We start from the raw sequence: 21545 nt of genomic DNA, 5'->3' as shown, positions 1-21545 counted from the left end.
CGCGCACGCGAGCGTCTCGCGAACCCTTCGCGCGCCCACCCCACGTCGACGAACATGTCCGACCAAGACTGGAAGCCCGGTGCGCGATCCCGCGCGCGACGTCCCGTCCTCTCGTCCCGCGCCCTCGTCCCCTCCGCGTCCGCCGGGGGAAACGACGACATCGTCTCTCTCAGTCTTTCGAGAACGAACCCCCGTCGCGTCACGGAGCGATCTCGCGCCGCGCGCGCCGTCCCCGGCCGCTCGACGCCGTCGGATCTGACGTCCGTCTCCCTCCCCTCGCGCCTCGCAGTGGTGCTCACGAAGAAGAAGCCCACCGGCGGCATGAACGGCGTCCCCAAGTCCGCGGACGCGGTGCGTCTCGTCCCTCGCCTCTGATCCCCCGGGACAACGATCTTTCGCGTTTTTTTGCCCTCCCGGACACCCAAAATCTTCTTCCCGACCCTTCGCCTCTCGCGCTTCCCCGCTCACGCGCACGTCGTCCCACGACCCCCCCCCGTATTCACCCACAACAGGCGAGGCGGATGGGCATGGCCGTGGACACGGTCAAGAAGCAAGGCGGCGGTTACAACGCGCAGCGCATGGGCAAGCTCGAGAACGAGACGGACGAGCTGCAGCATAAGAAGGTAAACACGGAGGTGAAGAAGGCCATCATGCAAGGCCGGCTCGCGAAGAAGCTGACGCAGGCGCAGCTCGCGCAGCAGATCAACGAGAAGCCGCAGATCATTCAGGAGTACGAGAGCGGGAAGGCGATCCCGGACCAGAAGATTCTGTCGAAGCTGGAACGCATCCTCGGCGTGAAGTTGCGAGGGTTGAAGTGAGCGGCGCGACGGCGGCTGGCAGGACGGAGGGGCCCTGCCCGCCCCGGACGAGGCGGAGGTGGGCGAGACGCGACGGCGCGCGCGACTCTTTTGATACACTGAAGACGAATCAATCCAATCGTCGTCGTCGTCGCGACGTGCGCGCGATTCGCGCGGCAGAGCGTCGCCGGCGGCGCGCGCGTTCGCCGGAAAGAAAGCCCATCAAAGCTGACGAGGATAGTGTACCCGACCCGAGGATCTCACGTCTTCGCCCTCTCCGCTCGTTCGCTCCCAGAGCGCATGGCGCCGGCGGCACGCACCCCGCCACCGTCCGCCGCCGTCGCGCGCGCCGAGCCCGCGTCGTCCTCGCCCTCGCCCTCGCCCGAGACCCCGGAGCCGTACGAGGCGTTCAAGTTCGTCCAGTCCCTCGCGGACGACGTCCACGGAAGGCGCGCGTCGTTACAATCCGTCGGCCTCACCGGCGTCGCCGCGCTTCTCGGCAGCGCCGCGTGCACGGCCACGATCACCGCGTACGCGCGGTCGAGATCGAAGGCGGAGCGCGACCTCCCGCGCGGGACGCACTGGCGCGCGGCGGCGACCGCGTGCAGAGCGCTCGGCGTCGCGACGGTCTTCACCGGCGTCGCGGTGGGCGTCGTCTTCGGCGTCGCGACCGCGCGCGGGGTGGACTCCGCGGAGAGTTTGCGAGCGTCGTTGCGAGGCGCGACGAGGGACGCGATCGCGGTCGCGAACGCGGACGGGCTCAGGCGAGGAGGGAGGTAGCGGCAACGCGCGGGGATCGCCGCGGCGTCGGCAGGCGAGGGGGTTGAGCGTCGTCGAAGCGTTCGTTCGACGACGACGACGCGAACGATGGAGATTAACCTCGAGCCTCTGCTGAAGCTCGAGCAAGCGATGAAGAAGTGGAAGATCATGCACATCGAGGGTTTAAAACACCTGCGTCTGATCCCCGACCTGTTCGACGCCGCGTCCGGGACGAAAGACGAGGACGCGAGCGAGCACCAGAACGGCGTCCTCGGCCGCGTGATGAACACCGCGCCGTCGCCGCGTCTGCGAGAGTTCGTGTTGAACGGGTTGCGGCACCCGAGCGAGGTCGAGGCGGCGCCGGAGAAGCTCACGGACGCGATCGAGGGCGTGCTCGCGGAGGCCGCGAAGGCGATTCACATCTACTTCGAGGCGGCGGACCTTCTGGACGAGTTTAAAGCCGCCGTCGCCGTCGACGCCGCGGAGGGCGGCGCCGCGGCTTTCGCGCCGGCGGACGCCCTTTTCCGCGACGCCGACGCCGACGCCGACGACGCCGACGCCGACGCCGACGCCGCGTCGGGCAGGAGGCACTGGATCGATGACGTCCCCGGGAGCGTCCTCCTCGCGCGCGTGCCGTGGGGCGCGAATCGCACGATAGAGGAGTGGCTGTGGCTGTGCGTCGCGGTGCTCGAACAGATCGAGAGCGAGGTTGAGGTGAAGGAGGCGGTGGCGTCGTACCTGTCGCAGCAGCCGTTCGCGGGCGGCGACTCGCTCGAGGACGAGGGCGTCGCGGAGGCGCTCGAGCGAGGGAAGATAGAGGGGTGCGCGGAGGTGTGGGAGCTGGAGCCGTACTTAGATAACAAGCTGTTCGAGTCGATGATCGACGGCGGGGCGTCGCACGAGTGAGCGACGGCGGAGGGAGAGGCTAGGAGAGGAGGCGGCGCGCGAGCGAAATAAACTTTCGTCCCGTCGCTGCTGTGTCGTTCTCGCTCAACCCTAACTCGTGTCGTGGTCGCGTTCCTTCCCCGATACACCACCCCGCGCGACCTCTCTCCTCGCGGCATGGCTCGCATGAAGAAGAAGTCGAACCAACAGGCGTGCGCCGACGCGATGACGGACTCGCCGCCGTCGCCGCCCTCTTCCGACGCCGCCGCGGACGAGCCCGCGGAGATCAAGCGCACGCGCAGCTCCCCGCACGGCGGCTCCCCGCGCGTCGCCTTCGACGACGAAAAGGCCGCCGCCGCGAGAGAGCTCCGCGACGACACCCCGACGACCTCGGACGACGCGCCCTCGAGCCCGCGGAAGGGCTTCGTGAAAGCGAGCGAGCTCCTCGCCGCGGAGGCCGAAGGCGACGCCGGCGAGGTCCTCGAGGACGACGCCACGAAGCGCGCGGACGCCGCGGCGGCGGCCGCGAAGGAGGCCGACTCCGTCTTCGTCGTGACGCTCGCGGTCGCGTTCGCGCTCGTCTGGCTGTGCGTCCGACCGATGGTCAAGCTCGGGTGGCTCGTCGCGAGACCGTTTCTCGAGCCAGTCGCGAAAATTCTGACGAAACCTTTCGGGGCGTTCGTCGCGTGAAAGACTCAGGAACACGATGAGCCTGCGTGGGTGAAGCGATCGGTCAGTCGAACGTCTTACCGGTCAAACGTTGAAAGGGAAGCGCGAGTGAAGAGTGACGACGGGAAAAGTCCTTAAGGAACGGCGTTCACCACGCGAACGGGGTCGTATGGGAGGCAGTCTCACCGCGCGCCTCGAAGCCGTTCGCGCTTCTCCGTCCGCCGCGCGCGAGAACGAAACGATGTGATGTGATGCGACCGTACTGTGCGCGCATTCCGTGTCACTGATCGTCGATGCTATGCGTGCGCCGCGCGTTCTCTCGTCCTCGTCACCCTCGTCGTCGTCGTCGTCGTCGTCGTCGTCGTCGTCGTCCCTCCCGCCGTCGTCGTCGTCGACGTCGTCCGTCTCCGCGACCCATCTCGCGATCACCGCCTCGACCCTCGCGACGCCTGCGTTCCCCCTCTCGACCGGCTCGCTCGCCCGCGCGCGGTCGCGGGGACCTCTTCGTCGTCCTCGTCCCCGCTGTCGTCGATCTCGATCACGCGGCTCGCGCGCGCGCGCCCGGGCGGAGGCTTCGCCGGCGACTTCTTCGCCGGAGACTTTTTTGGTTTCTTCGCGGGCGACTTCTTCTTCGCCGCCGCCGGGGCCTTACGCTTCGCGCCGCGTCGGTTCGTAGTCGCGATCTCGGCGTCGTCCCCGGAGTCCTCGACGACGTCGTCGTCGTCGTCGTCGTCGGAGTGCTCATCGAATTCGAACTCGTCCGGGGTGTCCGCGGCGGCTCCGCGGCGGGACCGCGTCGCCGCCGCCGCCTTCGCCGCGCGCGTCGGCCTCGCGCCGCCGCGCTTGGGCGCGCTCATCGGGACGACGTCCTCGTCCCCAGAATCCTCGGAGTCCTCGATGACGTCGTCGTCGCCGGAGTCGCTGTCCGCGGCGGCCGCTTTCCCTCGGCCGCGGCCGCGGCCTCTGCCGGCGGCGCGCCCGCCACGTCCGCCGCGTCCGCCTCTCCCACCCGTCGACGACGCGGGCTGAAGGAACGCGTCGAGCGTGCCGCCTCCGCCGCCGCCTGACGACGCCGCCGCGGCGCTCCTCCTCCCGCGCGCGGGCGCGGCCGCCGCCGGGGGCGATTTCGCCGCGGGAGCGGCGTGCCGCGCGTCGTCATCGCGCGCGGTCCTCGCCGCCGGCGCGCTCGCGTCCTCGCCGAAATCTTCGTCGAGCGCTTCCTCGTTCATCGCCGCCGCGCCCGTCTGCATCATCCGCCGCGTCTTCTCTCTCTCCGCGGCGGCCGCCTCCATCGGCGTCGGCCCCGCGGGCGGCTCCGCGGCGCCCGCGCCCGCGGCCGCCGCCGCCGCCGCCGCCGCCGCCGCCGCCGTAGGCGCGCTCCTCGCCAATCGCTGCTGCACCGCCGCCTCGACCCGACGCGCGGCGTCGTCCTCCATGAAACCGTCGTCGTCCTCGCCGATGCCGTCTTCTTCCGCGAGCGTCTGCGTATCCTTCAGGCGCTGCTTCACGAGGTTCACGATGGCGCTCGCGTCGCGGTTCACGAAGTCGTCCAACGCGTTGGAGAGGTCGTTCTCGCTCAGGAGCTGCAAACCCGCGCTGAGGTTGTCGCTCACGAGCTTTTCGATCCTCTTCTGGTCCTGCACCGCGGGGTTGTTGATGAGCTCCTCGTCCTCGTCCTCGTCCGCGGCGCCCGGCCTCGACGGCTCGTTCTCGTCCTTCTTCCGCCTCGCCGCGGATTTAAAAAACTGAAGCAAGTCGTTCGGGTTCGCGACTTTTCCGACGAACTTTTGCCCGAACCTCTGCGCGTTTATCGTGCTAAACCCGCCGGTGTAGTCGACCCTAACGCGCACGAGCGGCAGCGGGATGTCCGCGCTCGGGACCTTCCGCTGCTTGAACGGCGCGCACGCGTCTTCGATCATGTCGTTGACTTGCTTCTCGAGCACGCCGTGGACCCACGCTTCGTGTTGCGCGCCGCCGCCGGCTCGGCCCTTCACGCCGCGCCGCGCGCCCGCGACGTCGCCGGGGTTCCAGTCCGGCCCGAGCCCGCCGTCCTCCGCGGACAGCTTCGCGCGATCGCTCAGGGAGAGTTGGACGTACTTGAACGGCCGCGGCGTCTCGAGCGGGATCGGCGTCGTGCGCCAAAACGGCGCGCCGTCCGGGTTGTCCGGATCCTTTCGGACTTCCAAGAGTAAAATCTGCTTCTTCTTCGCCTCGCCCTCGATGAGGCTCGTCACCACCGAGCTTCCGGGCTGCGAGATGCTGAAGTTGCCCGTGCAGTCCTCCGTGGGTTCGACGAGGCACTCGTGTTCGTGCCCCCAGACGACCAAGTCGAGCCAAGACGGGAGGTACCGCTCCGATATCGCGTTTTTCGGCGAGTGATGCACGCGGTTCTGATGGATCAGCATCGCGTTGAACCAAGACCCGACGCGCATGCCCTCTTTATCCTCCGGTCGCGCCCACTCCACGTTCCCTTTCACGCTGAACATCTGATGCAGCCGCGCGTCGCGTATGTACCCGAGGCCGTACAGCGCGATGCGCGTCTCGCCCTTCTGAAGAAGCACCGGCTTGATCTTAATCTTCCCCGTCCCCGACCCGCCGAGGGTGTGCTTGCCGAAGTAGTTCACGAGGTTGCACGCGGCGAGGACGTCGATCGCGCTGAGGTTCTCGCCCCCGGCGGGGTCGTCGTGGTTGCCTGTGGACGCGGAAGGGAGGAGGGGGGTGCCGGGCGCGTCGGTCTGGGAGGAGGAGCGACGAGCGAGTCGCGGAGGTTGGTTGGCACCCGCCCCGGTCGTCCCGACTCGAGCGCGGGGGGTCGAGACGCGCGCGCACCGTGAATCATGAACACGGGAAGGCCGACGTTGTAGTTGGGGTCCTCGTAGTTCACGACCCCGCGCCTGTGGAGCGGAACGAGGGGACGGGCGCGTCAGATCTGCTGGGCGGGGAGAGGGAGGGGCGATCGAATCTAGGCACCCGGGAGAAAAACCATCCATCGCGCGCGGGTCGCGCACCTCGGAAAGTTCACGGTCTGGTCGCTCAAGACCTCGATCTGCACCGGGTTGTCGTTCAGGCAGTACTCCCGAAGGATCTCCATCGTTCGAACCATCGTCTCCCTCGAGGGCTTGTTGATGTCGAACAGATCCCCGCCGAGGAAGACGCAGTCGACTTTCTGCTGTTTCGCTATTTCGAATATCTCCCTGAACGTGATGAACGCGTCGTCCTTGCGGACTTGATCCTTCTCGTGCACGCCGAGATGGTTGTCCGTCGCGATGAGGACCCTGAGGAGGTCCAGGTCATCGGAGTCCGCCATCTTGAGGGGTCGTGCGGCCGCGCGAACCGAGCTGAACGTCTCGACCCGCGTTTTTTTTTCACCACTCGCAGTCCTGTCAAGTTTCGTCGCGAGTGAAGAATCCGACGAGGCGTCGCTCCGACACTACGCGGCGCACGAGGCGCACGATTCGCACGACGACGATGCGTCACACATCGCGACATCGATTCTAGAGAGCTCGAGGGATGTCGCGACGCGAGCGCGACCGAGAAGAGCGACGACCCCTGGACCCGTGGAACGACTCGGACTCCGAGCGCTCGGACGACCGCGCGCGTCTCGTCAGCATCTCCCGCGACGACGACGACGACGACGAGACGCGACCGACGTCCCGCGACGACGACGACGAGACGCGACCGACGTCGTCGTGGGAGATCTTATCGAAACACCGCGGCGTCATGGGCGTGTTCTGCTTCGCGTCCGTCGTGAGCACCGCGTCGACGTCCGTGCCGTTCCCGTTCCTCGGGAACGACTTCCGACGCGCGGGGCTGCCGCCGTTCCTCGTCGGCGTCGTCTTCTCCGCGCTCCCCGCGGGCGTCCTCGTCGCGTCGCCGTTCGCGCAGCGGCTCTCGTGGCGCTTCGGCGCGAAGCGATGCGTCGTGTGCGGCCTCCTCGCGCAGGCCGCCGCGGTCGCGCTGTGCGTCTTGGGAGGCGAGTCCGGGTACGTCGTATGGGGGGTCATGCGTCTCCTTCAGGGAATGGCCATCGCGCTGGAGAGCGTCACGATGCTGTGCGTCGTCACGAGAGCCGTCCCGGACGCGGTGTCGATAGCCGCCGGGTTGCAGGAAGTCAGCGCCGGGTTCGGGACGCTGATAGGGCCCATCATCGGCGGGTACCTGTACGACGCGGGCGGGTCGTCCCCAACCTTGCCTCTGCTCGTCAACGCCGCGCTCGTCCTCCTCGCCGCGCCGGTCGTGTCCAGGGCGTTGGAGACGGTGCGAAACGTCGACGCGGAGGCGCCGAGGGAGGACGAGGAGAAGCCGAAGTTTAGACGCTTACTCGCGAACCCGACGTTCGTCGCAATCGCGACCGCGGCGCTGGTGATATCCACGTCCTTCGGCGGGATTCCCACGACGTTGCCGTTGCATCTGCGCAAGACGCTGAACCTATCCGCGTCGAACATCGGCGTCGTGTACGCCATCTTAGCGGGTCTGTACGCGGTCATAACCCCGATCGTGGGGATGATATCGCACGACAGTCTCGTCGGCGACGTCGCGCTCGCCGTCGTCGGGATGGGGTGCATGTCTATCGCGCACCTCTTGTTCGGTCCGAGCGCGTTGCTTCGCGAATCGTCCGAGGTGAGCGACGTCGCGCGTTGGAATCTCAACGTGCTCGCTGCGTCGTGCGTGTACGGCCTCGGATCCGCGCTCGCGTTCGTGCCGCTGCTGCCGCTGCTCCAGGCCGCGGTGAAGCGCGAGGGTCCGATGTACGTGGACATGGTGAACGGCGTCTTCGTGTCGCTGTACTTCTCCGGGGAGCTTCTCGGGCAGCTCTTCGGCGCGAGTCTCGCGTCTGCGTTGGGGTACCCGGGAGCGGGGACGCTCTGGGCGCTCGCGCTGCTCGTCGTCGCCGGGATTTTGATCGTCGTCGAGGGCGCGCACGCGGCGCTGAGCGGGTGGTGGCACAGAAGAGAGGAACGCGCGGAGGACGAGGACGAGGAGGCGGGACTGGACGGGTTAGAAGAGGCGCTGTTGCTCGACGACAGCGACAGCGACGGAATGGAGTAGAAGCGCGCGCGTTAGCAGCTTTGGCGTTCGCATTAGACGCTCGGTAAGTAGCGCGACGCCGTCCATCACCAGTCCTCGATCCTCTCGATGCTGTACGTCGTCGACTTCACGCCCTGGTCGTCCGGCAGCGGCGCGCCCTCCCGAACGTGCTGCAGCGCGCCCTTCATCTTCCCCACCGCGGCGCACGCCCGCTGCAGCTTCTCCGCGTTCTTCTTCAGCGCTTCCACCTCCGCGTCCTCCGCGCTCTCGGCGCCGCCGTCGCTCTCCCCGCCCTTCGACGACGTCGCCATCGCGAGCGAGCTGAAGTGCGAGTCGATGATCCCGTTCGTCCACGTCACGATCGACGTCATCGTCGGCATCGCGACGAGCTGGTCGATCTCCGGGTCGATCGGCCCGTCGTCGCCCTCGCCGGCGTAGACGGCGAGCCACTTTGAAAGGTACGCGACGAGCTTCGTCGCCGCGGACATCGGCAGCCCCAAGAGCGTCCTCGCCGCGGTCACGGAATCGAGCGCGTAGCTCACGACGAAGTGAAGCGCGCACGCGTACGGCGTCTCCGGGAACGCCTCCACGGAGGCGGTGCACACGCGCGCGCGCGCGAGCGACGCCTTCGCGCGTTGTTCCTTCTCCGCGTACGTGCCGTGTTTTTGTTTCGTCTCTCGCCTCTCCTTCTCCGCGCGTTCCGCATCTCTGACCGCGAGTTTCGCGATCTTGACGTGCCTCGCCTTCACCGCGGCGAGCGCCTCCGCCGAGAACGACGGCCCGTCGCAGTCGGGTAAGATGGCGTCCAGCGCGCGTCGGATGTCGAGCGGATCGTACTCGATCGCCTGGACGTAAAACTTTTCGAGGTCCAACGCGCGGTCGTTCTCGATGTACGCCCTGACGAGCTGCGGCGCCGCCGCGGAGCCGGTGACGAATCCTCGCCCGATGACGCCCCTAAGGAGCTCCCACAGTTTGTTCTTCACGCACCCGCGGATGACCGCGTCCAACGCGAGCGGCGCGAACATCTCGTCGCCGTTTAAGAACGGGTCGATCGCTTTCAACGCGGCGTCCTCGTCGAGCGGGGCGTCGCCGTCGAAGAGTTCGATCGTCTCGATCGCCATCCTCTCGCTCTTCTCGAAGCCGTCGTTCCACCAGTCGCTCTCTCTCGGGTCCCCGAGGAACGTCAAGGGTTCGTTCGCTTTCTTACGCGGGATCTGATCTTCGGTCGGCATCTTCGGCTTGTAAATACCGTACTGCGCCGGCTTGTTCGCGGCTTTGAAGCCCTCCTTCCCGAGGAGAATCCTCGCCGGCTCGCCGCGCTCGTCGGCGCACAGCTTCCCCATGACCGCAAGGAGGCTCAACTTCGGCGGGGTATCCATCTCGGACAGGATGACCTCGCCCGCGTGGCACGTGATGATCGTTCGAGACGCGCGGTCGCCGTCGTCGGGGAGGACGATCGCGGCGACGCCGTCATCCGCGCCGCCGCCGCCGCCGCCGCCGCCGCCGCCGCCGACGTCGTCGACGCTCTGCACCGCGCCGTACTTCGCGTCCACGATCGCGAGCCGCGCGCCGCCGTCGCTCCCGGGCGCGCCGACGATCGCGAGGAGGAAGTACCCGCCGCCCATCGCCGCGAGCGTCGCGGCGGGGAGCGCGTCGGTAGAGCTCGTGTTCGTCGTCTCCCGCCCCGAGCGTTTGCCTTTTCCGCTCTTATTCAGCGAGAGGTTTTCCATGGAAGGCGTGCCCGCGCCGGCGGCGATCTGAAGTTTCCTCGTCGGCACCCCGGGCTCGTCCCATAAGCCCTTGTCTTCCGGATGTTTCGGCGTCGCCTTAGGGTCGTACGCGCACCACTCGTCGTTCGACCAAAACATGCACAGGTGGTCGTCGTCCGCGGCGGCGGCGACGACGCGCGCGCCGTCGTCGTTCCCGTGCCCCGGCTCTATGACGACCTCCCACACCGTCTCGACGCTCCTGCCGCTGTGCTCGCCGCCCTTGGCGCGGTACAGCGCCGCGACGCGGTTCCCGCCGCCGCCGGTGACGCCGCGGCCGGAAGCGGCGTCGGACGTCACGACGAGGACGCCGCCGCCGCCCGTCGGCGACGCCGCGGACGCCGCCTCCACGACGCGTCTCCGCTTCTCGTCCGCGCCGCCGGTCGCGCCGGGCGCGGCCGCGAGCTTCCTCGCGTCGGGACCGAACCATCGAACGCCGCCGTGGCCGTCCACGGCGAGGACGCCGCCGCCTTCCGCGCGATCGTCGCCCTCGCCCACGGGCACGAGCGCGGCGACGCCGTCCGGTAACCGCGTCGAGCCCCCGCCCACGGCGGCGTCGAGGCTCGCCGCGGGATCGTCCTTCGTCCACGCGACGAGCGCGGGATCTTCCCTCCCGCCCGGGGGCAGAATCGCCGCGAAGTACATCCCGCTCCCGGCGTCGTACGTCGCCGGCGCCGCGAAGCCGTGGCCTCGGCCGACCGCCCACGACCGCGCGCGCGTCTGCGTCTCGCGATCGTGCACGTGCACGCCGTCGCCCTGCACCGTGGCCGCCGCGCCCCCGGGGGCGGCGCACGCGCCGAGGACCGCGGTGCCGTGCCTGGCGAGGACCACGGTCGAGGAGTCCGCGTTGCCATCGAGGACGCCCATGATGGGTGCGCCGGAGGCGTGTGACGCGCGACGCTGCCCCGTTCGATGTGGCGGCTACGGCGAAGCGGCGAATCCCTGGCGTTCAACGACCTGCACCTGCTCGCTGCGCCGCCTTCAGTCAAAATATGTTCATCGGTAAGTTGAAAGGGGACGCCATCAAATGTTGAAACCGAATGGTGGGTGAAAAACGTTACAATCAAGTGTGAACGCGACTCAGGTCGAATTTCGTCTCAACTTGAGGCGAACTGCAGGGGTGTTGAGCGCGAGCGAATTGCCGTCTCGACGCCGCCGAGGTCCCATTCCCTGGCGCGCGAGGCGCACGGGCGACGGTCGCACCTCACCGAGAGTGAGCGAAGGAGAGAAGCGGTCGCGTTCGATCGATCGTCGGCGGGCGACGTCCGCGCGAGACCGGTCGCGACTCCCGATCGAGGCGAATCGTCGTCGGTGGCGGAAAATAGGCGCGGCCTCCTCGCGATTCACCATCGGCCGCGGTTCGTCGTCGTTCTAAGAGACGCGCGCGGGGGGTCGAGGCGTGAGACCGTCCGCGCACGATGTCGTCCATGTCATCGCTCGGATCCCAGCGCCGGCTGAAGCCGGAGAGCAGCATGATGGGCTCGGCGTCGACGTATATGTTCCAGAAGAACCTCAAAGACATGATCACGGCGATACGCGCGCAAAAGGGCGACGGCAGCCAGAAGAACTTCATCAACAAGTGCCTCCAGGACATTCGCACGGAGGTGCGCCGCTGTCGACTCCGGATCGACCCCGTTTCGACCCTCCCCGCGCGTCGCGGTCCCCCGCTCGTCGTTCGATCGCGCGATCTGACCCGGTCCGAACCCCTCTCGCCAATTCCAACTCCAATCCCAGATCGTGAGCCCGGACGTTCGCACGAAAGCCGTCGCGCTCGAGAAAGCGACGTACCTCCACACCCTGGGGTTCAACATGAACTGGGCGTCGTTCCACGTCGTCGAGCTCATGAGCGTCAGCGTGAACGTGAAGTACAAGCGCGTCGGGTACCTCGCCGCGACGCAATCGTTCGGCGACGACACCGACGTCGTGCTGTTGATTCCAAACTTACTGAAGAAGGATCTCGCGTCGCCGAACCCGGCGGAGGCGGCGCTCGCGATCTCGTGCCTCGGAAACATCGTGACCCCGGAGCTGTCGCAGACCCTCGTCGCGGACGTGTACTCGTTGCTGAACAACCATAAGCCGGATCTGCGCCGACGCGCGTGCTTGTGTCTGTACAAGTGTTTCCTGCGGTACCCCGAGGCGCTGCGGCCGTCGTTCGCGCGTCTCACCGAGTGCTTGGAAGACGACGACCAGTCCGTGGTCCAGGCCGCGGTGACCGTCCTCTCCGAGCTCGCGATGCACAACCCGAAGACGTACCTGCCGCTCGCGCCGAAGTTTTACAAGCTGCTCACTACGTCGAGCAGCAACTGGATGACGATCAAGCTCGTGAAGGTTTTCGGAGCGCTCACGCCGCTCGAGCCGCGACTCGCGAAGAAGCTCGTCGGGCCGCTCTCGGAGATCTTAGAGACGACCTCCGCGAAGTCGCTGATGTACGAGTGCATCCGCACCGTCGTCGGCGGGATGACGACCCAGGAGAAGATCGTGCGACAGGCGGTGGACAAGCTCAAGGACATGCTCGACGACCAAGACCCGAACATCAAATATCTCGCATTGCACGCGCTGACGTTTCTCCTCGAGACGCACCCGCGGATCGTCGCGGAGCACAAAGGGAACATCTTCGGCTGCGTCGAGCACGAGGACAGCAACATCCAGTACTGCGCGCTGAAGATCGTCCGAGGGTTAGTCACGAAGAAGACGTTGATGGACACGACGGCGCATCTCATGGGCGCCATGGGCCGCGCGGAGCAGCGGTTCCGCGACGAGCTCGTGTGGTCCGTCGTGCACGTGTGCATGAACGACCGGTACGCGCTCGTGACGGATTTCGTGTGGTATCTCACCGTCCTCGCGGACTTGGTGCAGGTCCCCGCGTCGTGCCACGGCGGATTAGTCGGCGAGCAGCTCATCGACATTTGCCTGCGCGTCGAGGTGGTGAGAGAGTCCGCGGTTGCGATCCTCAAGCCGCTTCTGTTGGACGGCTCCTTGCTCGAGAGCACGCCCGCGAACAAGACCGTCCCGGAGGCGCTGAAGTCGATCGCATGGATCATCGGCGAGTACGCGTGCTTCGTCACGGACCACGCGGAGGTTATCAAAGCGCTGTCGAACCCTTCGGTGACGAATCTCCCCGCGCACGCGCAAGCTGTGTACGTCCAGTCGCTTCTGAAGGTGTACGCGTCCGCGGTGGCGATGCACGCGATTCGCGCGCGGCCGCCGCCGCAGCCGCCCGCCGCGGTGCTCGCGCCGCACGAGCTCGTCGTCGGCGTGGAGGTGCCTTCCTCGGTCGGGGGCGACGACGCCGTGCCGGTGGCGGAGGAGGACGCGGAGGCGAAAGCCGACGCGGCGAAGGCGGCGGCGGCGGCGCGCGACGCCGCGGCGAAGGCGTACGCGGACCCGGAGATCCCCGAGGCGAAGCTCGTGCCGATGACCGCGGAGCTGACGGCGATGTGCGAGATGATTCAAGAGAACCTCAAGCCGTTCAAGAACAGCTTGCACTTGGAAGTGAGAGAGCGTTCGTGCCAGCTGTCGACGATTTTGGAGCTCGCGAGCTCCGCGGAGGACGCGACCCTCGGGCGAGGGACCGCGATCATGGAGCAGTTCTCGCTCGCGCTCTCGGAGGAGATCCAGCCGGTGTCGCACAGGGCGCAGAAGAAGGTCGAAGCTCCCGCGGCGTTAGGGCTATCCGCGCCTCTTTCCAAGGAGTGGGACGGGCTCCTCCTCAGCAGCGACGACGAGGACGACGAGGACGGCGGCGCGGAGGGGCGGAAGAAACGGAGCAAAGGGTCCAAGTCGAAGCCGGTCACGGATCTGTTCACCGCGCGGAAGACGAAGGAGCAAATCGCGCGCGAGGAGAAAGACGCGAGGAAGATGCTCAAGTCGCACCGGGAGAAACAGAGCATGTACTACCTCGGCGACGACGCCTCCGGGGAGAAGAAAAAGAAGGGGAAAAAGAACCGGAAAGGCGCGGCGCCAGAGGTGGAGGCCGCGCCGGAGCCGGAGCTCACGGAGTACATGAAGCAGAGCTACGCCGGGAACGCGTCGCGGCCGGTGATCAAGGGCGAGGACGACGACTCGAGCGAGGAAGAGTACGCGAGCGAGTACCAAGACGCGGGCGCGGCGGCGCGGTACGCGCCCAAAGTTTCCGCGAGCGACATGCACGCCGGTCTCGGGACGTACGACCCGCTCGCGCCGCTCGCGAGAGGGGAGGACATGCCGACGGTGGAGGCGTACCCGACGTATGATCCGTACGAGAACGAGGGCGGCGGTCGGTCCGCGTTTCAAGTCCCGGAGCGACGGGAGCGGAAGCACAAGTCGGAGAGGAAGAAGGAAAAGGAGAAGGAGAAAAAGGCGAAGGCGAAAAAGGCTGCGAAAAAGGCGGCGAAGAAGGAGAAAGAAGCCGCCGGAGAGGACGCTTCCGAGGACAAGAAGGGCTCCGGCAAGGAGAAAAAGGAGAAGAAGTCTAAATCGTCCAAGGCGGACAAGGTGACGGAGAAATTGTCGAAAGCGTCGATCGATTGACGCGTTGAATAAACATACTTACACGAACCACTAAAACCCACTAATCCTTCATAATCGACTTCAAAGCCGCGGAAGCAACGACGGACAGCGTGACGTGCCCGATCGCGACGTTGTTCTTGTCCAACACCTCCACGCGCTTGTCGAGCAAGTCGCCCTCCAACAAGTCAGCGAGCTTGACCTCGCAGAAGCCGATGTCCTCGAAGTCGATCCCGTTGTCGTCGCTCACGAGGCAAAACGGGATCGTGGACTCGTCCTCGTTGTGCCCGCGTAAAACGCTCGCGAGCGCCTTCCGTAACCCCGCGTCCTTCGTGGAAAACGCCCTCGTGTACGCAAAGTCCAAGACCTGTCCCGTCTTTTTCACCGGCTTCGTCTGCTGCTGGTCGTCCCTGTGGAACTTGGGCATGAACTCGAACAGCATGAACATCTGCCTCACGCGGTGGTCGTGGAACAACGCGCTCCCGAGCTCGAGCTGGCCGATGGACACGACCACGTTATCCCGCGCGCCCGCCGCGTCCGCGGCTCGCCCGCCGCCGGCGACGGAAGTCTGTTCCTTCCACCCGGGCGCGTCCACGGAGTCGTCGTACCTCCGGCTCCCGGGCTTCCCCCCCGTCCCGAGCCGCGCGAGCGACGTGCTCGCCGGCGACGACGGCGTCACCTTGCCGATCGCGCCCCGGTCCTCTTCGATGTCAAACTCCCCTCTGGTGCCGACGTACGGCGCGGACACCGCCGCGGCGCCGCGCGCCGGCGGCGGGAGCTCATACTTCGACGTCGTCGAGGGATCGTGCGACGGGTCCTTCCACGACACGCTGACGTACACCGTGCCCCTCTTCTCCCGAGTCTGCGAGAACAGCGGATACGCGCCCTGCACGGGAAGACCCTTCGCTAACGGCCCGAGGTCCACGCGCGCGATGCCGATGACGCCCGCGCCTTCCAAGTCCATGTCCGCGTCGTCGAACGCGATCACCTCCATCGCAGATCGCTCCAATCGAGTTTCGAGGTCCGTCGTGCGCACGAGCGGGAACTCGTGAACGTCGTTGAAGTCCGGGTTGGAGCCTCGGCCGTAGATGGTGTCGTGCCCGGCGAGGCCGGGGAAGGTGTAGCTGCAGTACGGCACCATCGCGCCGGGCTCTCCCGTGCGCGGCACCAGTTCTCTGCAGCAAGACAGCTCGATCTTCATGAGCGTAGACGGCGTCCGCGAGGACGCGTTCCGCGCGGCGGCGAACGCGGCCGCGATCGGATCGCTCGCGTCGACGACTTGCGGCAAAGCCGGGCGCATGGAGTACTCCTTCAGCGCGGCGTGGATGCTCTTGCGCATGAACGCGGCGTACCGCAGACGCGCTATGATCTCCCCGGACCTCCCGACGACGTCGCAGAAGTGCACCGGCGGCTGCTTCGGGTCGTGCCCTGCGCGCGCGTCGTCGAGGACGCGCTTCAAGTTCACGCGCGCCACCCCGAGCGTCGCGAAGTCCATCCCGAGGCTCTTGTTGAGCTCCACGGGTAGGTGCTTCGTGTCGAGGTACTCCAGGAAGAACGCGTCCGCCTTGACGATGTACTGCAGCGTGTGGTCCACGGTCACGTTCAGGCCGTTCTGCACCGCCGTCGCTTGCGTCTCGTGCTCGAAGAAATCCACCGTCATGAACGTCGCCGGGTTCGCCTCGTCCACGGCGTCCTTCTCGATGTCCACGCCGAGGAGGCGGAGTTCGAAGATGTTCTCCCCGAGCGCGAGGTCGTCCATGTCCTCTTCGTCCGCCTTGGAGATGTTCTTGAGCCCGTTCACGCTCGCGCGCATCGTCTGCGGCGCCGGCTCGTCCGCGACGGAACCGCCGGAGAGGACGCGTCGGAGCTGCGCCTCGAGCTTGTGAATCTTCTTCTGCCGGCGCTCGAGTTCCGCCTCGTGCGCTTGCACGCGCCTGTACAGATCCTCGTTGAGTTTGTCCGCGCGCGCCTTCTCTTCCGCGAGCGCGACGCGCAAGTCCGCGACTTGCGCCTCCTCCAGTCGAAGCATCTTCTGCGCCTTGTGCATCTCCTCGACTTGGTCCGAGTACGTCTCGCGCAATCCGCGGAGCTCCGCGCGCAAGGAACCTTCGTCGAGCTTGTCGTCCGCGACGACGACCGCGGAGCCCTTCGCCGCGTCCATGAGCCGGTTCGCGTTCCCCATCTCCATGAAGATGCGAATCTTATCGTTGGCCGCCTCGAGCTCGACTTCCATTCGGGATAAGTCCACGCGGAGACGGTCGCGGTCCATCTTCGTCAGCTTCGCGTCTTCGAGACCGCCGCCGCCGAGGGACGCGAGCGTCCTCTTCAGGTCCGCCTCGCGCAACTCCGCAGCCGCGCGCTCGCGCTGCGCCTCGACCATGAGCGAGCGAAGCCTGCGCGCTTCGGACTGCGCCTCCGACGGCGCGTTCATCGCCGCCGCGAGCAGGGAGTGGTTCTCCTTCTCGAGCGCGAGGCGTTCTTTCCTCGCTTGTTCGAGCATCGGTTCAATCTCTCGCGCCGTCTCGAGCTCCATCGCGAGCCGCTTTTCCTCCGCGGAGAGCTTCAGGTTCTCCTTGCGCTCCGCGTTCAGACGCTTGTGCGTGTCGTCGAGCTGCTGAAGCACCCTCGTGTGGTTCGACTTCATCGTCCCGAGCGCGGTCTGCGCCTCGTGGTACCGCTTTTGGAGCACGCCCGCGCGTTCCCACGCGGATTTGATCTCCCCGTGGAGCTCGCTCGCGGTGTACGACGTCTCGTTCCCTTCGCCGCCGCTCGGGAACGGGTACTGCGGCACGTTCGTCTCTCTCTCTCGCTTGAGCGACGCCTCGAGCTCGTCGCACAGCGCCTTGCTGTCCCGGAGCTGCTGTCGGAGGTACGCAACCTCGGACGCGGCTTCGCGCAAGTTCGCGAGCTCCGCGGGATCGCCGCCGCCGCCGCCGTACGACCCGGGGGTCATCACCGCGACCGCGTTGGACGGCCCAGACGGCGTCGCGACGCGCTTGATCTCGGACATCCCGAGAATCTGGAACAGTTCAGGGAGCGTGACGCGCCCGACGTTCTCCGCGTCCGCGGCGCGCAGGTGGTGCACGAGCTGGCGAAGGTTCGACGTCGTCAGCGACGGCACGAGCGACCGGAGCATCGACAACGCCTCGTGGTGGGAGATGTACCCGGTCCTTCCCTTGTCGTGCTTCCCGAACGCGACGGAGAGGTTCACGCCGCCGATCGCGAGTTTTTGCTTGATCGTCTTGAGGACGGCCGACATCTCGGACTCGTTCGGGGCGGCGTGCTTCGCCTCCGCGATCGCTTCTTTGACGCCGTCGCAAAACTCCGCGAAGGACACTTCGCCGTCGCCGTTCAAGTCGAGGAGCATGCGGAAGTACTGCACGTCCCCCGCGGACGCGTCCGGAAGGATCGCGCGAAGGATGTTCGTCACCTCCGCGCGGTTCAGCGACCCTTGCTTGTCGCGGTCGAACGTGTCGAACACGTCCTTGAGCCTCTTCTGCTGCGTCTTGAGATACCCGTCGAGGCCTTGAATGAACCGGTCCTCTTGCGAGCGCTCGAACGGGACGAGTCTCCCGCCTTGCATCCTCCCCGCGAGCTTCGGGAGCTTACCCGTCGCGTGCGTGTACACGCGCATCGTGTGCCGGTCGATGAGGTAGCTGTGCCCGTTCAAGAGCGTCTCTTCGAGGTACCACTCGTCCGCGGCGCCCTGACGCGGCTGCGGCACGCCCTGGCTCGGAGAGACGCCATCCGCGGCGACGACGTGGACGTCGAGCACCCTGAGCGCGTGCGCCATGTCCTCGTACGCGACGCTTCCTCGGTTATCGAGGTCGAGCTGGCGGAGGAACGTGATCACGTACCGACGCGCTTGCGCGGACGCGTTCGGGGTGAACCGCTTCACCAGGTCGAGCAGCCGCGGGTACGACAACGCGCCGCCGCCGAACCCGGCGCGGACGTCCCTCTGGTTGCCTCTGACGACGTTCTTGAACTCTTGCAGCGCGCGCTCGACGTCCATGTTCGCGCGTTCCGCGGTCGCCTGGCTCGCGCTGATGATGTCTTTGATGCACGCGACGAGCTCGGGGTACGCGACGCGCCCGTCCGAGTTGGCGTCCACGAGCGTCCGGAAAAAGTGCACGTCCGCGCTCGACGCGCCGACGATGAGTTTTTGTAACATGCTCTCGAGCTCGTTCATCGTCAGGCTGCCAGTCTTGGAGCCGTCGTGCGCGTCGAAGATGTCCTTCAAGCGCGCTTGTTCGCGCTTCAGCGTCGCGTCCATGGTCCCGACCAAGTCCGCGGACGTCGGCGGGCGCGTCACGACGCCGCCGGCGAGCTTCCCGAGAGGCCGTAAAACCTCGTTCGGGGACGACAACGCGTTGTACACGTAATTCGTCTTCTTGTCGACCAAGTACGTCCCGCCCTGCACAATCTGCTCCGTGAGGACGAGTTGCTCGGGGGCTGCCGCGTTCGTCGCCATCGGCCGCGCGAACGTCACCGAGTTGGTCGACGGCGTACCCGGCGCGGACGCGAACGCGATCTTCACCGCTCTCAGCGCCTGTCTCAACTCCGCGAGGGAAATCTTCCCGTCGCCGTCCATGTCGAGCTTCGTGACGTGCGCGAGTAGGAAGCGCTTGTCTTGCGTGGTGAGGCGCGGGACGAGCTTCGTGAACATCGCGAGGAGCTCGTTCTGGTCGAGCTTCCCGTCGCGGTCCTTGTCGAAGTGCGCGAACACGACGGCGACGGTGGTGTTTTTGCTCGAGATGTAATCCTTCACCTTCTTGACGAGGTCGCTCAGCTCCGCGGAGGCGCCGGCGGCGGAGGCTTTCTGCCCGATCAAGATGCACTGCTTCAGAGATTCGACCATCTCCGGGTACGTCACCTTCCCGTCGCCGTTGATGTCGAGCATCGCCTGGAAGTACTTCTGCTGGCTCGGCTTCGCGCCGCCCATCACGGCTTGAAGGAACCTTCCGAGCTCCGACGCGGAGAGGACGCCGGAGTCGTTCGCGTCGAACGAGTCGAACGCCTCCTTCAAGTGCACGCGCTCGCGCTTCAAGTAAGAATCCAGCGCCTTGAACAGGTCATCCGCCTGCGGCGGCGCGTGCAGTTGCCCGTTGACGAGCCTGCCGACCGGCGACGGCCAATCCTTCGCCGTCGCGGGCTTCGAGTACACCTTGAGCGTCTGACGGTCGAGGAGGTACGGCGTGCCGTTGCTGACGAAGTGTTCGAGCACCCACTCGCCGTCCGTCCCAGCCGACAAGGACGCGCCGCCGGCTTTCATCCCGGGCACCTTGCCGCCCGCGGCGTGTAAAAGCCGGCGGAGCTCGTCGCGTTCCGCCGCGAGCGACGCGGTTCGGACGCGTTCGAGGCGAAGCGCCTCCGCGGTGGCGCCATCCTCGCTCGCGCGTCGCTTGCTGAACGACGGCGCCTCCTGCCTCTTCGGCGTCGTGGACGCGCGCGATTGCACCGGCGGCGGTCGCGCCCGCGCCGCTCGAAGCGCGTCGTCGAGCTTCGCTTTGTACTCCTTGCACAAGTTCTTAAAGTGCAACCCGCGCTCGTGCTCGCGCGTGAGTTTGCGCGTTAAATCCCGCGCCTCCTCCTCGAGCTCCGCGACTTTCTGCTCCGCGGAGAACAGCCGCGAGGAGGTGGGGCCGCCCGGGGTGCCGCCGCCGGTCGCGCGCTTGCTCGATAACGCGATCGTCGCGCGCTTCGCGGCTTCCTCCGCGCGCGCGAGCCGAGCGACGGTTTGCTTGAATTTCACATCGCGCTCGACCGCTTCCTTCTTCAGGCGGCGATTCTCTTGCTCGAGCGCGAGGAACTTCTCCTCTTCTACCATCCCGTTCTGCGATTGGACCTGCGCGTTCGCGTGATGTGAGGGGAACGGCGTCAAGACGCGTTCGAGTTCGCGGGATACGCCGCGCGTCGACGAAGACGGACGCGCGTCGGGACGGGGCGCGAAGAGGGGAAACAGCCAACGATGCGATTCATCCCGCGACGCCGACGCGAAGGACCGAGCGCGCGCGCGCGATGCGCACCTTCGCCGCGCGGGGGGTCGTCTTCTCCTTCACCGGAGTGTACTGGCGAGAGGACACGAGCGACTCGGTATCCGCTTCTTCGTACGTCATCGCGCTCGCGGGTCCACGCGCGGCCTCCTCACGCTCGGACGTCGTCGCGATGTGCCCTCTCTCGTTTTCGACGACGCGCGCGCACTTCCCCCTCGTTCGTGGAAAACGCGGCGCTCCGCTCTGTGCGCCGTTTAGGTATCACCGCCGCGGTCGATGCGCGACTGGTGTGCTGCTGCGGTCGGCACGCCGCGAACAATGCCGCGCGCGCGGAGGGGTCGCGCGTTATCGCGCCGTCCCCGGTCGCGGTGGGGACGGTCGTCGGTCCTTCCAACGGCTTTCTGTGATTTTTCGTTCGATTTTTCGTCTCCTTGTCGAAAGCGTTTTTTCCTCCGCGAGCCGCTCGCGTCGCCGCTCGCGAGGCGGACCGTCTCGCACTTCACCGACCCGCGCCGTGCGAGCACGCATCGTCGTTCACGCGCGAACGCCCTCCGCGCGGACATACTCGCCTCTCCGCGCGTCTCTCTCCTCGCATCGCGACCTACGATAATGGGCGCGCTCACGTTCGCGCAATCCGGTGGCGCGGTGCATCCCACCCTGGACGACGTCGCCGAGCTCGCGCTCGAGTACGGGTACGAGAAGAAGCCGCCGCGGCCGTCGCAATCGAAACCGTCGCAGCGCGCGGACATGGCCGGGTTCTTCACCGAGTACGGTGTGAAAGCGTTCTCGCCGTGGAGGGAGATGTTCGTCAGGGCGCCGATGCTCCCCCCGGACGAGCACAGGGCCGCGGTCGAGAAGGTGCGCGAGCGTTTTCCTCCGCCCGCGATTGAATTGAATTTGATTTTGATGTCGTCGACGGAGCGGTCCCGTCGCGCGCGACTTCATCCCGTGCCTCCTCGATGCGCTCGCTTTCACGACGTATTCTCACTAAAATTTTTCGCGTTAACGCATTCAGGCCGAGAAAGAGGTCGAAGAAGTGGTCATCCCCGACGTCACGGACGAGGAATACGAAGAGGCCGCCAAAGAATTCGACGCCGTCGAGAAGAAGTGGAAGCTCTTCAAAAAGTATGCACGCGTCGAGTCTACGCGTTCCTACGCGCGTT

At 66.7% G+C, this 21545-nt stretch overlaps 7 protein-coding genes across 7 annotated transcripts; 4 read left to right on the top strand and 3 right to left on the bottom strand.

Moving 5' to 3' along the window:
• The first annotated feature begins 2 nt into the window (after positions 1-2).
• Positions 3-930, top strand: MBF1 (multiprotein bridging factor). Its single transcript, XM_003063739.1, has 3 exons — positions 3-79; positions 290-351; positions 513-930. Exons 1-3 carry the CDS (start codon positions 55-57, stop codon positions 816-818), a joined length of 393 nt encoding a protein of 130 aa, XP_003063785.1. The 5' UTR covers positions 3-54; the 3' UTR covers positions 819-930.
• Positions 931-1664: 734 nt separating this feature from the next.
• MICPUCDRAFT_53425 (uncharacterized protein) lies at positions 1665-2527 on the top strand (the record flags this gene model as incomplete). Its single annotated transcript, XM_003063738.1, has 1 exon — positions 1665-2527. One exon carries the CDS (start codon positions 1665-1667, stop codon positions 2460-2462), a length of 798 nt encoding a protein of 265 aa, XP_003063784.1. The 3' UTR covers positions 2463-2527.
• A 1008-nt stretch (positions 2528-3535) lies between these two features.
• On the bottom strand, positions 3536-6417 carry MRE11 (Mre11 DNA repair/recombination protein; the record flags this gene model as incomplete). The annotated part of the gene is made up of 3 exons (XM_003063559.1): positions 3536-5802; positions 5940-6004; positions 6119-6417. 3 exons carry the CDS (start codon positions 6415-6417, stop codon positions 3536-3538), a joined length of 2631 nt encoding a protein of 876 aa, XP_003063605.1.
• A 203-nt stretch (positions 6418-6620) lies between these two features.
• On the top strand, positions 6621-8159 carry MICPUCDRAFT_53422 (major facilitator superfamily; the record flags this gene model as incomplete). Its single annotated transcript, XM_003063737.1, has 1 exon — positions 6621-8159. The coding sequence occupies one exon, from the start codon at positions 6621-6623 to the stop codon at positions 8157-8159; it is 1539 nt and encodes a 512-aa protein (XP_003063783.1).
• A 65-nt stretch (positions 8160-8224) lies between these two features.
• Positions 8225-10771, bottom strand: MICPUCDRAFT_53421 (uncharacterized protein; the record flags this gene model as incomplete). The annotated part of the gene is made up of 1 exon (XM_003063558.1): positions 8225-10771. One exon carries the CDS (start codon positions 10769-10771, stop codon positions 8225-8227), a length of 2547 nt encoding a protein of 848 aa, XP_003063604.1.
• Positions 10772-11079: 308 nt separating this feature from the next.
• MICPUCDRAFT_29852 (uncharacterized protein) lies at positions 11080-14442 on the top strand. Its single transcript, XM_003063736.1, has 3 exons — positions 11080-11508; positions 11639-13078; positions 13295-14442. Exons 1-3 carry the CDS (start codon positions 11323-11325, stop codon positions 14411-14413), a joined length of 2745 nt encoding a protein of 914 aa, XP_003063782.1. The 5' UTR covers positions 11080-11322; the 3' UTR covers positions 14414-14442.
• MICPUCDRAFT_65766 (uncharacterized protein) lies at positions 14395-16622 on the bottom strand (the record flags this gene model as incomplete). Its single annotated transcript, XM_003063557.1, has 1 exon — positions 14395-16622. The coding sequence occupies one exon, from the start codon at positions 16620-16622 to the stop codon at positions 14454-14456; it is 2169 nt and encodes a 722-aa protein (XP_003063603.1). The 3' UTR covers positions 14395-14453.
• Positions 16623-21545: the final 4923 nt, after the last annotated feature.

This window comes from Micromonas pusilla (genome assembly GCF_000151265.4).
Source record: "Micromonas pusilla CCMP1545 genomic scaffold MICPUCscaffold_15, whole genome shotgun sequence".
Lineage (NCBI taxonomy): Eukaryota > Viridiplantae > Chlorophyta > Mamiellophyceae > Mamiellales > Mamiellaceae > Micromonas > Micromonas pusilla.
This window is presented reverse-complemented; position numbering and strand designations above follow the sequence as displayed.

What these genes read in the sequence shown, in the direction of transcription:
- MBF1 (XM_003063739.1), top strand. Translation starts at nt 55, where the DNA reads ATGTCCGACCAAGACTGGAAGCCCG. An exon ending in CGACCAAGACTGGAAGCCCG is followed by an intron (nt 80 to 289) that starts GTGCGCGATCCC and finishes CGCGCCTCGCAG; the next exon opens with TGGTGCTCACGAAGAAGAAG. An exon ending in TCCCCAAGTCCGCGGACGCG is followed by an intron (nt 352 to 512) that starts GTGCGTCTCGTC and finishes CACCCACAACAG; the next exon opens with GCGAGGCGGATGGGCATGGC.
- MICPUCDRAFT_29852 (XM_003063736.1), top strand. Translation starts at nt 11,323, where the DNA reads ATGTCGTCCATGTCATCGCTCGGATCCCAGCGCCGGCTGAAGCCGGAG. An exon ending in TCCAGGACATTCGCACGGAG is followed by an intron (nt 11,509 to 11,638) that starts GTGCGCCGCTGT and finishes CTCCAATCCCAG; the next exon opens with ATCGTGAGCCCGGACGTTCG. An exon ending in TGAAGGTGTACGCGTCCGCG is followed by an intron (nt 13,079 to 13,294) that starts GTGGCGATGCAC and finishes GCGGACCCGGAG; the next exon opens with ATCCCCGAGGCGAAGCTCGT.